Source organism: Charadrius vociferus, unplaced genomic scaffold, assembly GCF_000708025.1.
Source record: "Charadrius vociferus isolate BGI_N301 unplaced genomic scaffold, ASM70802v2 scaffold483, whole genome shotgun sequence".
Lineage (NCBI taxonomy): Eukaryota > Metazoa > Chordata > Aves > Charadriiformes > Charadriidae > Charadrius > Charadrius vociferus.
The window spans coordinates 187,683-198,763 of record NW_009647585.1 but is presented as its reverse complement, the minus strand read 5'-3'; the positions used below and the strand labels follow the sequence as shown (position 1 = coordinate 198,763).

At 41.7% G+C, this 11,081-nt stretch overlaps 1 protein-coding gene across 1 annotated transcript in view; it reads left to right on the top strand.

Annotated features, from left to right (window-relative positions):
- Window positions 1–384: 384 nt before the first annotated feature.
- XKR4 (XK, Kell blood group complex subunit-related family, member 4) overlaps window positions 385–11,081 on the top strand; it is an 87,963-nt gene continuing 77,266 nt past the window's right edge. Inside the window, exon 1 of the mRNA XM_009880959.1 lies at window positions 385–577. Coding sequence (XP_009879261.1) covers window positions 454–577 — 124 coding nt within the window. The 5' untranslated portion in view covers window positions 385–453. The remainder of the gene's footprint in view (window positions 578–11,081) is intronic.

Here is an 11,081-nt window from a genome sequence, read left to right as displayed (position 1 = left end):
TTTGCAGGTTCTGAGTGGAGACCATTGCAGAATCAGCTTTTTTCCCCCCATTATTTTAAAAAACCCTGAGGGAGGCCATATAATCAGCACCCCCACCCCTTACATTTAAATTCAGAAAAATGAGTCCTTGAAAGGAATACTATTTAACAAATAAGACAATGCTAAGCTTTTTAAATGGTTTCACGAAGGCAAGTCTTGTCTTCAGTTTAGTTTACTCATCACATCAACTATTATAAATTGCCATATGATATTCCCTTTAAACAACTGTTCATTATTTTGAAGTACATTAAAAAAAACCCCACTGGTTATTTTCAAGCAGAAGTGTTACCTGTAAAATATTGTTCTGCGTTTCTATAACCTCTCTCTTTTATTTCTAGATATTTCCACACAATATACTTGGGTATCCGGAGTCGACGGAGTGGAGAGAATGACAGATGGCGGTTTTATTGGAAAATGGTGTATGAGTATGCAGATGTGAGTATGCTGCATTTGCTAGCCACGTTTCTGGAAAGTGCACCACAGCTGGTCCTGCAGCTCTGTATTGTTGTACAGACTCGTACACTCCAGGCTCTGCAAGGTAGGGGTCCATTTAATCTATTTGGGTTTTTTTATCATTTTAGGAAGATGTAATTTCTATACATATGTATTTATCCTTCTTTCAAACCTCTATGTGCCTTGCACTCCTGGAATAAGAGCCGATCTTGCCTGCTAGCTGCTATTAAGCTGTTAACAATGACTCTGTCAAGAAAGCCTGTGTTGTTGGAGCTTTTTTAGCCTTTCTTATTGGCCCTGGGTTGTGGGTAGGATTTATAATGTTTTGCTTTCTGCATGTCCTTGTAATAGAAGAGCTCTTCTGATTATCCACTGGGCCAATGTGAAAATTGCATCAATCAAACTATTGCTCTTCTCCCTGTGCTTCTTTCTGTGAATGTTCAAAACCCTCCAAACGGCAGTAATGAGGTTCATATGGTATTATGCAAAACAGAAAACAGCACAGCAGAAAACAGCTATTCTGTGAAGAAAATGCCAGTGTCTATGGAATACATGTCCATCAGTTCTCAGCCATGTTTATCTGAAATAATACAAGTCAGCTCCTGAGCTTTACAACAAAATTCATTCCTTCAAGCTCTGGGTTTCCTTCCGAGGTTGACGCTTTCAGCAAGCGTGATTGCTTCTTTAAAATGGTAAATGCATGCATATGTCCTGCCACTGGGTTTTGTCAGCCAGCGGTACAGCTATAAGAATATTTCCTTCTCTACTGCTCTTTTGACACTACTTTTGGCTACCTGACAGCTTTCCTTTTGTATTGCACCATTGTTTTGTCTTACGGCTGCACCTGCGCAGGAATAATTAGCAAGGGAGCAATGAGAACTTGGGATCCAGAAGGTGACACAAATGTCATGAGGCAACGAGGAGTGAAGGGAGGAGGGGAGGAGGAGCAGAAGGGGAGGGAGGAAGGAAATGCAGCATTTTTGCCATTTAAGAAGCAACTCGTGCTTGCCACTGTACAAGATAAAACTGTGACAGCGCAGCACCTTGCTCCAAGAAGCTCTGGGTCTAGTTAGCTTATTGTGAGTAACACGCAGTGAGGCTGATCAGGTGAAAAAGGACTGGGAACAAAGTGGGTAACCTTCATCCTGGGCAGTTTCCTGTGGATAAATCAGAGGCTTTTCATTTACCTTCCCTTTGAACTGACGTCTAATAACAGCTGTCCTGTTTCCTGTGGTTTTTGGTTTTGTTTCTTTAGATCTAAAACTCTGTCACCTTAAGGGGAAAAGAGAGCCAAAGTTTCTATTTTAATTAGTTGGTGCTCTGTACAAGGAAGGTTGCCTAAGCACTTCCTACAGCTATGTCTCAAAATGATGCTGCCCCACACCAACCAGTCCAAACTATTATCATTCAGAAGAAGGTATTATCACTTCAAGAAGCTTTGTCCCCCCAGAAAAAGAGAATCCTGAGAGAGGCTTAGGAGAAGAACATAGCCAGAATACTGTATGGTCAGCTGTAATTTAGCTATCTTCATAAACTATTAATATAGAAGGCCTCTTGCCCTCATTTTAGCGCAATAACAGATCTGTCTATGAGAAATGTGGCTGGTGAGTAGGCACTAAGCCTGTGATGTACTCTGCAAGTGGTTGTTAATTAGAGAAAACCTGAAATGCTTCAATTTAAAAGGCAAAAATGGTTCCTGAAGCCTGCAATCAGCTCTGTGAAATCTATGTATCAGAAACCAGAAAGGAATAAAACGATAATTATGAATTTCAGCTGAGAAGGCTGAAAATATTTACGGATTCTCTCTTCCCCCATTTTCTTCCATATTCCAAAGAGAAAAGGCTCCATTTAAAAAAAAACGAAGAAAATTAAACAAGGTTGTAGCATTTTCTTAAACAGTAGTACCGTTATATTCTCCTGATGAAAGCTAATATGTTTTAGTACATTGCCAGCTGCGAAGATCCTTTTTCTGTTCTCTCTCCTTTTTAAAAGAAATGTTAAGGATAATGCATTGCACTATAGGATGGTAGATTTGCTGTGAGGCTGCATAAGGAGAGCATAATTTCTCTCAGTAGTATCAGGCTACAACTGGGTGTTTTAAAAGGCCTAGCCATAAAGTATATGCTTCAGCTAGCTGTCTACTCACTGAGCCTGTTATAGAGATTTCTAACATGGATCAATAAACAGAGTGTTTGATTGATTTTCTTTGTTTAGAGAATGCTACTTGTTTTTTGTTATTGTTCTTTTAGTTCTCTGTCCTGCAGGAGAAAGTTATTATGACAACTGATAAGTGCCATAGCGGGTCTACGTTCTTAAAAGTATACTTCTATCACAAACCACAATTTTGGCATGGGAAATGAATGATACTGGAAATGTCTTGGTCTATAAGCAGGGTATTCCTAATATCAAGCCATTAACAACCTCAAGAAAAACTGTTAAGTATTTTATTTAGGCAATTGTAAATTTTCCATTCCAAATGGACCAGAATAGCATCATTCCCAACAGGAGAATGCTGTCAGTGTGACTGAAGGTTCCCTGTTTTTTAATGGTTGTTGGCTAGTTGTAGATTACTTCTTATTTCCTTCCTCAAGCCCTGCTAATCAAGGTAAGAAATATAAACAGGCATGTACATACATCCTTATGAAGATCAAGAAAAATACTGCGCAATGTGTGCAAAACCTTCCCTCTCAGTCTTCTGTACATTGCAGAGAGGGCCACTCCAAAAGCCCAGTGGATGTGCCACAAGGATCCTTTAGCACTTGCCTGGGCTCCCCAAGCACGAATTAAAAAACTGCAATGTAAACTTCTAGCAAGGATGGTGTAACACTGCTGCAGCAGAACATTGCCTATGGGGGAAGCCACAGACAGTCATTATGGAGTGGCATCTCTCTTCTGTGTTGACACCCAAAGAAACGCAACCAGAGCAGCTAGGTCCCTCCCAGAGTGGAAGGAGTGAAATGGCTTATGGGGGAAGCTGCTGATTTCTCAGGAATAATTCCTCAAGAAGACAAACAACTTCAGTATGATGCTGGACTAAGCTGGACCTGTGCTAACCCTGCTATTACATCCACCTTTTCCACCCCGGTGGTTCCTTTGAGTTTGAAGAAATATCTACTCTCTAGAAGACACATGTGCCTTGAAAATAAGTAATTCCTCAGTCTTTTCCTCATGGGAGTCTGTTTCCCTTCCTTTCTCTTCACATGCTCTGAGCGCAGCACTCCCGCAGCAACTTCTCTGCTGAGCCAGCAGCACCTCCAAACTGCATTTCTTTTTTCTTTTTTTTTTTCCCTTTTTTTTGCTTTCTCCTCTTCCTTAGTTACTCTGTAGGAGAGTCATCTTCTAAGCAGCTTCATGGTGGGAGTCAGTAGCTTCACCAGTCCTATCCTAGGTGGCAACTGTATGAGGAATGGGGCAGCCCTGCATGTGCGAGGAGCAATGGCAGAAAGTCCACTGAAACAACTGATGGTCATCCTGCATCCATCTGTTTGCATAAGGGCATAAGTGTCTGAACCATCTACAGGTGAGGTAGTTCAGCTGCCAGAAAGAGTCTACAGCAGTACCCTGGAGGCCAGGGTGGGCTAACTGATCTCAGTGCCAGCCTACATGCACCAACCACCTGAAAATCCTTGTGGACCTGAGCCCCTCACCCCGTGTTTTCAGTTCTGCTCCCAGGGCTGTGGAACCAGGCCCTGGATCTACCTCCAGGTCACAGGGAACCGAAATATCACAGTTGAAAGTGTTTGAATTATTGGATTACCCCAATAAATTCCCAAGGTCTTAGGACTGCTAAAGCGATAGATAGACCTGCACTGGCAAGTTGGCTCAGTGGGGTTATTCCACAGTCACTTGAAGCCAACTTACCTGCAGGCTGCCCCTGAAAATCTTTGATTTAATCATGGAAATTCCTGATGGCACCTCACCCAAACTGTGTGCTCCCATTACATCAGTGTCATTCCAGTGGCTGCACGCCGGGTCCCTCGGACATTTTTGGTTTTCCCATTACTCACTTGGTTCAGGCTCCGTGGGATCCAGCTGTACTCCCCGGGGCATGGGGCTGTCTCATGACTGGTGGTGGCAGCCCTGGGGAGGCCTGGGGAACATGGCATCAGGGTGGGTAGGGAAGGTCAGGGCCGTCCCTTTTTGTGGCACCTTGTTTTGGAATCAGACCTACAGACTTGTCAGTCACGCCTTGGAACTCTCCTTTTACTTCCTTCAATTTTCCCACTATGCCATTTGATTTTAGAAAGACTTCCCATCTTAAAATTAGTAAAAACCAGCAAGCAAAAAATCCTGCTGATCATCTGATTGGAAAGACACTTCTGTCCGTTAGCATACAGTTACTGTTGTCTTACTCAAGGGCATGGTGTTCTGGCTGCTCCTAGATGAGCAGATAGGCAAGATTACTCCCTGGATTTACCACAAATTTCATTATTTATGCTGTATTAATTAGCACATTGTTTAAATTATAGATTAGCTTCTCATTCCTGTTTACTGCATATTATGCTAGCTAGTCAGCACTTGACATTTTTTTCTTCATCAGCCCCTGGGGGGTTTGTTCTGGCTTCTCCATACAGTACTATTAATCAAAGTCTCTATCAAAGTTTAATCAAAGTCTAATCAAAGTTTATATCATATAAAGCTGCAGTTCTTAAGATAGACTGACAGTAGTGTGGAAGCAAAATGAGAATTTCTGAACAATTTATAAATTCATCAAGTTTCATTGAAGTCACCACACTCCCATAGAGCTGCTGGATTCTGCTGAAACTGCATTTCCATGAAATCTCCCTGGCTAACCATTTTCCCATTTTCTAATAGCTCTGTCAGAAACTCCTACACTGTTCATATGCTGACACCGCAGCCAGCATACAAAAGTTTGTAGTGCCACCAAGCATCGCTCTCCAGTCCTTCTGCTCCAAACAAATTCTGTTCCTGCCTGAGCTGAACAAGAAGTTCAGAGACCTGCTAGCAGTTTATGACATGGCTGATAGGTCCTAACTTTATCTGGCAGAAGAAAATTATGTATTAGCTAGTTCATTAAAAAATCCTCTGGCAAAGCATAAGGAATTCAAACTCTTTTCATATCAGCGTAATAAACTGAAATTCATTTAAGTCTTTTTTTTTTTTTTTTTGTGAGGACAACGCTTTTATATGGCTTTACTTTTTTTGTGACCTTCAGAGCAATTTTGGATTACTCTGTAAAGGGCTGCCTATATTTGCAGTGCTCTTTAAATAAATAAAAAAATAATTCTGATGTTAAATCTTATACAATTCAATGTATATTTGTATGGAAATAAGGTGCAGCATTTGAGTTCTGGGCAAGCTGCCACTGCTTTTCTCTGTGCTGTCAAGGTTCTGCACCGCTGCAGTCCAGCACCCAGGCTTTCCAGAGAGAAGGAAAAGCAGAGCAAGCAGTAGTCACAGATTCTGCCTGCAACTTGGCAAAGAAGATTTTCAGTGACAAGGACAAGCAAATATGATATACTATGAAGTAAATGTGTCTTCTGCAAATGCCTTTCAAGCTGATCTGTAGGGCCCTTTGCAAATCTTAAAATGTTATCTTACACTCATTAGGATAGAGCCATCACATTAGCACACCCTTGCTTCTGATAGGACAGAAGAGGACTTCCTGAAGGCGATCACGTCATATAATCCATTTCATAACCTGATTACAATCTTAAAACTAGTTATACCCTTTGTATCTAATATGCCAGTTGGAAGTTTAATTCTCTGATTGATAGAGACCTGCTGCTGCTGTCCTGCCTTTTTAATTTCATCAGCAGTCTGTCCCTATTTATTCTTGTGCCATCCCTGTTTTTACACTTGTTCCCTAAGGAAACGAGGTTTGTGTGATTATGTAGTCCATTTCTGTCCTTCAGTCCTGACTTTTAAGAACTTGTGATCCATTGCACTATTTCAATCAAATATAAAAGAACAGCCAACATCTCAAAGATAATTATGTTTCTTTAAATGTGAAAAAAGTAGTCAAGTCAGAGGAGAAAAAGACAGGAGCCTCCACTAAAGGGAAAAGCAGGCAGACTTCAGCCATTGTTCTTTCTGTTAGGCACCAGCCAGTCCAAATATGCATCCTTCCAGACAAGGCATTGCACTGCTCTCCCTGCCCAGTGGGACTATTGTGTCAGACAGATGGGATTAGGGAATAGGAGACACATCCTGGTTTGAGGTAAAATGGCACCAATTTTGTTCAGTGACTTTGCTTTTTAGCTAGGCCTCTTCTAACTACTGAAATTATCAGCATATTGTGCAGAAACTCTTCACTCTCAGAGTGATAACACCGATGTTTATAGTTGATGCCCAGGCATGGTATGCAGAGAGGCTCTTGCTCATACTTACTGCTATAACACCCAAGGGCAGATAACTTTGTTATGTGCTCCATTGGAGGGTCAGAAGCAGAAAAGCGTAGAGGAGTCCCACCTGTGCTCTTTTTTTCTTCATTGGCCGGCGAGGAGGATTCCGTCTGTTCATCTGCCTTTGATCCCAACCCTGAATCCAGATCCAGAATCCAGTTCTAATCCATCACTGAGTCCAGTCTGGGACTTCCCTAGTGCCAGCTGGTGACGTGATCATCATCCTGGGAGCTTGATATGGTTTTGTATATATTTCATTATTTTTTAATTTTTTTTTTTAATTTTATTATTATTATTTCATTGAAGTAGTTTAGTTCCTTCTAAACTCATAAGTCTTTTTTTCCCTCCTCTGCCTCTCTCTTTGAAGAGGGGTAAGGGGGAACATCTGTCGCTCATCCGATGGCTGGTTTGGCCTAAACCACGACAGCCACTTTGATGGGAAAGTAAGAATCATTCCTCCTGCTGCTCATTCTCTCATCTCATGAGAGGTTCTGCATTCTCTTGATTGTCTTCGTAGACTTTCGCTTCATCAATTCCAGTCTGAATTCATCTTTGGTGAATATGGATGACCAAGACTGTACAGAATAGTCCAGATTACATTTCTCCAGAGCTCTCATATTTCTCATGGCAGTACCTCACTAGGTATGATCTGGTATTGTAATTCCCTGTTGACTCAGGCATTGCACTGGTTAATCCTAGTTATTGCATGATCCTTTAAAACACACAGGCTCTTCTGGTGTCATGTCATGCTGATGAGGCTTCAATTACACTAAAAAAATTTATTAGCAACTAAATGCATGTAATAAAATTTCATCTCATTGCTCCTTTTCCAGCCTGCAAGGTACTCCTGATTTGTCCACATATCACTCTCGTTTTCTACATTGATAATGTCTCCCAAAACCTTATTAGTATATTACTTTTTGAAACCAAGGTCGTGAAGAGAAATATTCAGACAAGATTGGTTCCAAGGGTAATTAGTACTGAAAAAAATAATAGTAATCCTACTCCAGCCTGAGTTTTTCAATAGCATTTCAACATAATCCTGCTGTATCTTTCTTTAACTAGTTCCTTCACCTGCCTTAGCTATCTTCTACTAATTCTCATCTTCTCAAGTTTCACCAGTACTTTCCCATTAGCATGGTAATCACCATTCTGCCGGTTTTGATAGATTAGATCTGCCACATTTTACTTGTTGAGAAAGGGATTATAAAAGAAAGATATCAAGTTAGCCTAGATACTGTGGCTCTCTTATGATCTGGCTCAATGTCCAGATGGAGATTGTTAACAAGTGGTGTCCCGCAGGGGACCATGCTGGGACCAGTACTGTTCAATATCTTCATCAATGACATAGACAGTGGGACTGAGGATACCCTCAGCAAGTCTGCAGACACCACCAACCAAACTGAGTAGTATGGTTGACAGGCCTGAGGGAAGGGATGCCATCCAGAAGGACCTGGACAAGCTGGAGAAGCAGGCCCGTGTCAGCCTCAAGAGGTTCAACAAGGCCAAGGGCAGGGTCCTGCACCTGGGTCAGGGCAACTGTCAGTATCAATACAGGCTGGGGGATGAGCAGCCCTGCCAAGAAGGACTTGGAGGTACTAGTGGATGAAAAGCTGGATATGAGCTGACAGTGTGTGCTCGCAGCCCAGAAAGCCAACCACATTCTGGACTGCATCAGAAGAAGCGTGGCCAGCAGGTCAAGGGAGGTGATTCTGCCCCTCTACGCCACTCTCGTGAGACCCCACCTGGAGTACTGCATCCAGCTGCAGAGCCATCAGCACAAGAAGGACATGGACCTGTTGGAGAGAGTCCAGAGGAGGACCACAAAGATGAACAGAGGGCTGGAGCACCTCTCCTACAAAGACAGGCTGAGAGAGTTGGGGCTGTTCAGCCTGGAGAAGAGAAGGCTCCGGGGAGACCTTATTGCGGCCTTCTAGTACCTAAAGAGGGCCTACAGGAAAGGTGGAGAGGGACTCTTTATCAGGGAGTGTAGTGATAGGATGAGGGGTAATGGTTTTAAACTGAAAGAGGGTAGATTTAGATTAGATGTTAGAAATAAATTCTTTATTGTGAGGGTGGTGAGACACTGGAAGAGGTTGCCCAGAGAAGTTGTGGATAACCCATTCCTGGAAGTGTTCAATGCCAGGCTGGATGGGGCTTTGAGTAACCTGGTCTAGTGGAAGGTGTCCCTGCCCGTGGCAGGGGGGTTGGAACTAGCTGACTTTTAAAGGTCCCTTCCAACCCTCACTATTCTGTGATTCTAAGTGGAAGGTCTGTCCGTGTCCTGGTATAAAGTAGTAAGTAAGATGTATAAACCTCAACAGTCCGGCATAATGGATCCTCTGTTCCCTTCGGAAGGGAGTTGCCTACAACTATTACCTGTCTTTTCTTCCTTGTGGAGGTGGTCATGATACAGGGGGTAGGTCTTGCCTCAAAAATTAATATCTGGGCTGCCTTCAGTAGCATTTTTTCTCCAGCCTGTATCTGAGAAATCAGAATCTGCCATAATGAGACAATTCTCTGTGGAATTTCTCTGTGTAATAACAGTTTGAACATCTCTATCCATATCCAAATTTAACTCCGGAATTCTACAGCAGACTCTTAACAACTACCCACTAACTTTCACCAAAGTAATTTTGGATGCAAACAGAATCTGTTTTATTGGGGATCCGTTTCTGAAACTTCAGTCTGTCATTCCATTCACGCTCACCGCTTTTACCATTATTTCCATCTTCTCTGCATACCAGCTCGCCTTCAGTACCTGTGTCCGAGAAGTGATTACAAGTCCACGATGTTTCTGTAACCCTATGGTACTCTCTGTAACCCTATAGTGTTTTATGTCCTGCACCCATGACTTTATTTCCTATGTCTCCAGATGTTCTGCCCCTGTCCATTCATCTATCTGTAGGTATGATACATCGATACAACTTTATGTAAAAGAACCAATGTGCACAATGCGGCTGGTATTGTTGGAAAGATAAGGTGTTGGCAGAGTGATGGTGTTGTTTCTTAGCACATCCATAACAAACCCAGTTTACAGGACCTCAACTTCTGAAAGTCAACCAGAGAAGATATTAGTGAGCATTTTTCTTCTCTTTAAGTGCAGTAAAAAACCTAATTCCTTTTGCGACATCAGAAGTAGGACTGGAACTGTCTTCAGCATTTTTTCCCAAATAGTCCATTCTGGTGTCTTTCTTTTTTACTTAGTTTGTGCTCGTATCCTGAGCCCCTTGATTCCTCTTTTTGCCAAAAATTTACCAGAGGATTAATCTTTTATGTTGAGAATGATTTTAGCTGAATGTTGCAGGTTAAAGTGGGACTGCATATTTTAAAATGTGTCTTGCATGAAGTATCTTGATCCCAGGGATTCTATTTAGTTCCTGTTAAACAGTTGTAAAAAGATCACAGGAACACATAAAAATATATAGACATATCAATGTGAGTTTGTGATATGATGCAAAAAATAACATTTGTGGAGCTTTGCCACTCATTACTCGTTTTTTGCCACTCATTAAATCACAGGAAAAATTAAGAATATACTGCATAGGTCATTCTGAATGAATGGCAGTAAGGCTTCACAACATACCAGCATGAAATCTGCGTATGTCATTTTCATAGAAAAAGGTCATTAAAAACAATATCAGGAAAATTTAGCATACATTTTACTTCTACTCTTTTTGTCTTTCTTCTGACCATATTAGATATCCTAGCTGCATTTGCAGATACAGTTGACTCCAGTTAAGCTTCAACATCCTGTTGAAAGGTTTCAGTAAATCAGCTGATTACCAAAGATATTTTGCAGGTACCTCCGCTAAATTTTGAAAAATGTTGTCACATATTTAAATATGTGAGCCCAACTTTAGGCACATATTTTGTAATACCTTAAAAGTATAATGCCAGTCTGAAAGGAAAGAAATAGTTGTGTTTTTATAAGCTGCTGTTTGCATACGAATATAATTTCAAGATTGGTTGCTCAAGACTTTTTGATGCAGTTTGTCCCAGCACCTGTGGATGGCATTTCCAACTCATACAGATTGAGAGATTTCATTTTTCTTAACTTGCCGCAGAATCAAAGAATACGTTAGGTTGGAGGGTCTTCAGGAGATCATCTAGTCCAAACCCTGCTTGAAGCAGGGCCAGCTTCAAAGATAGATCAGGTTCCTCAGGGCCATGCCCCTTTGTATTTTGTGTACTTCTGTGGATGGAGAACCCACAGCCTCTCTG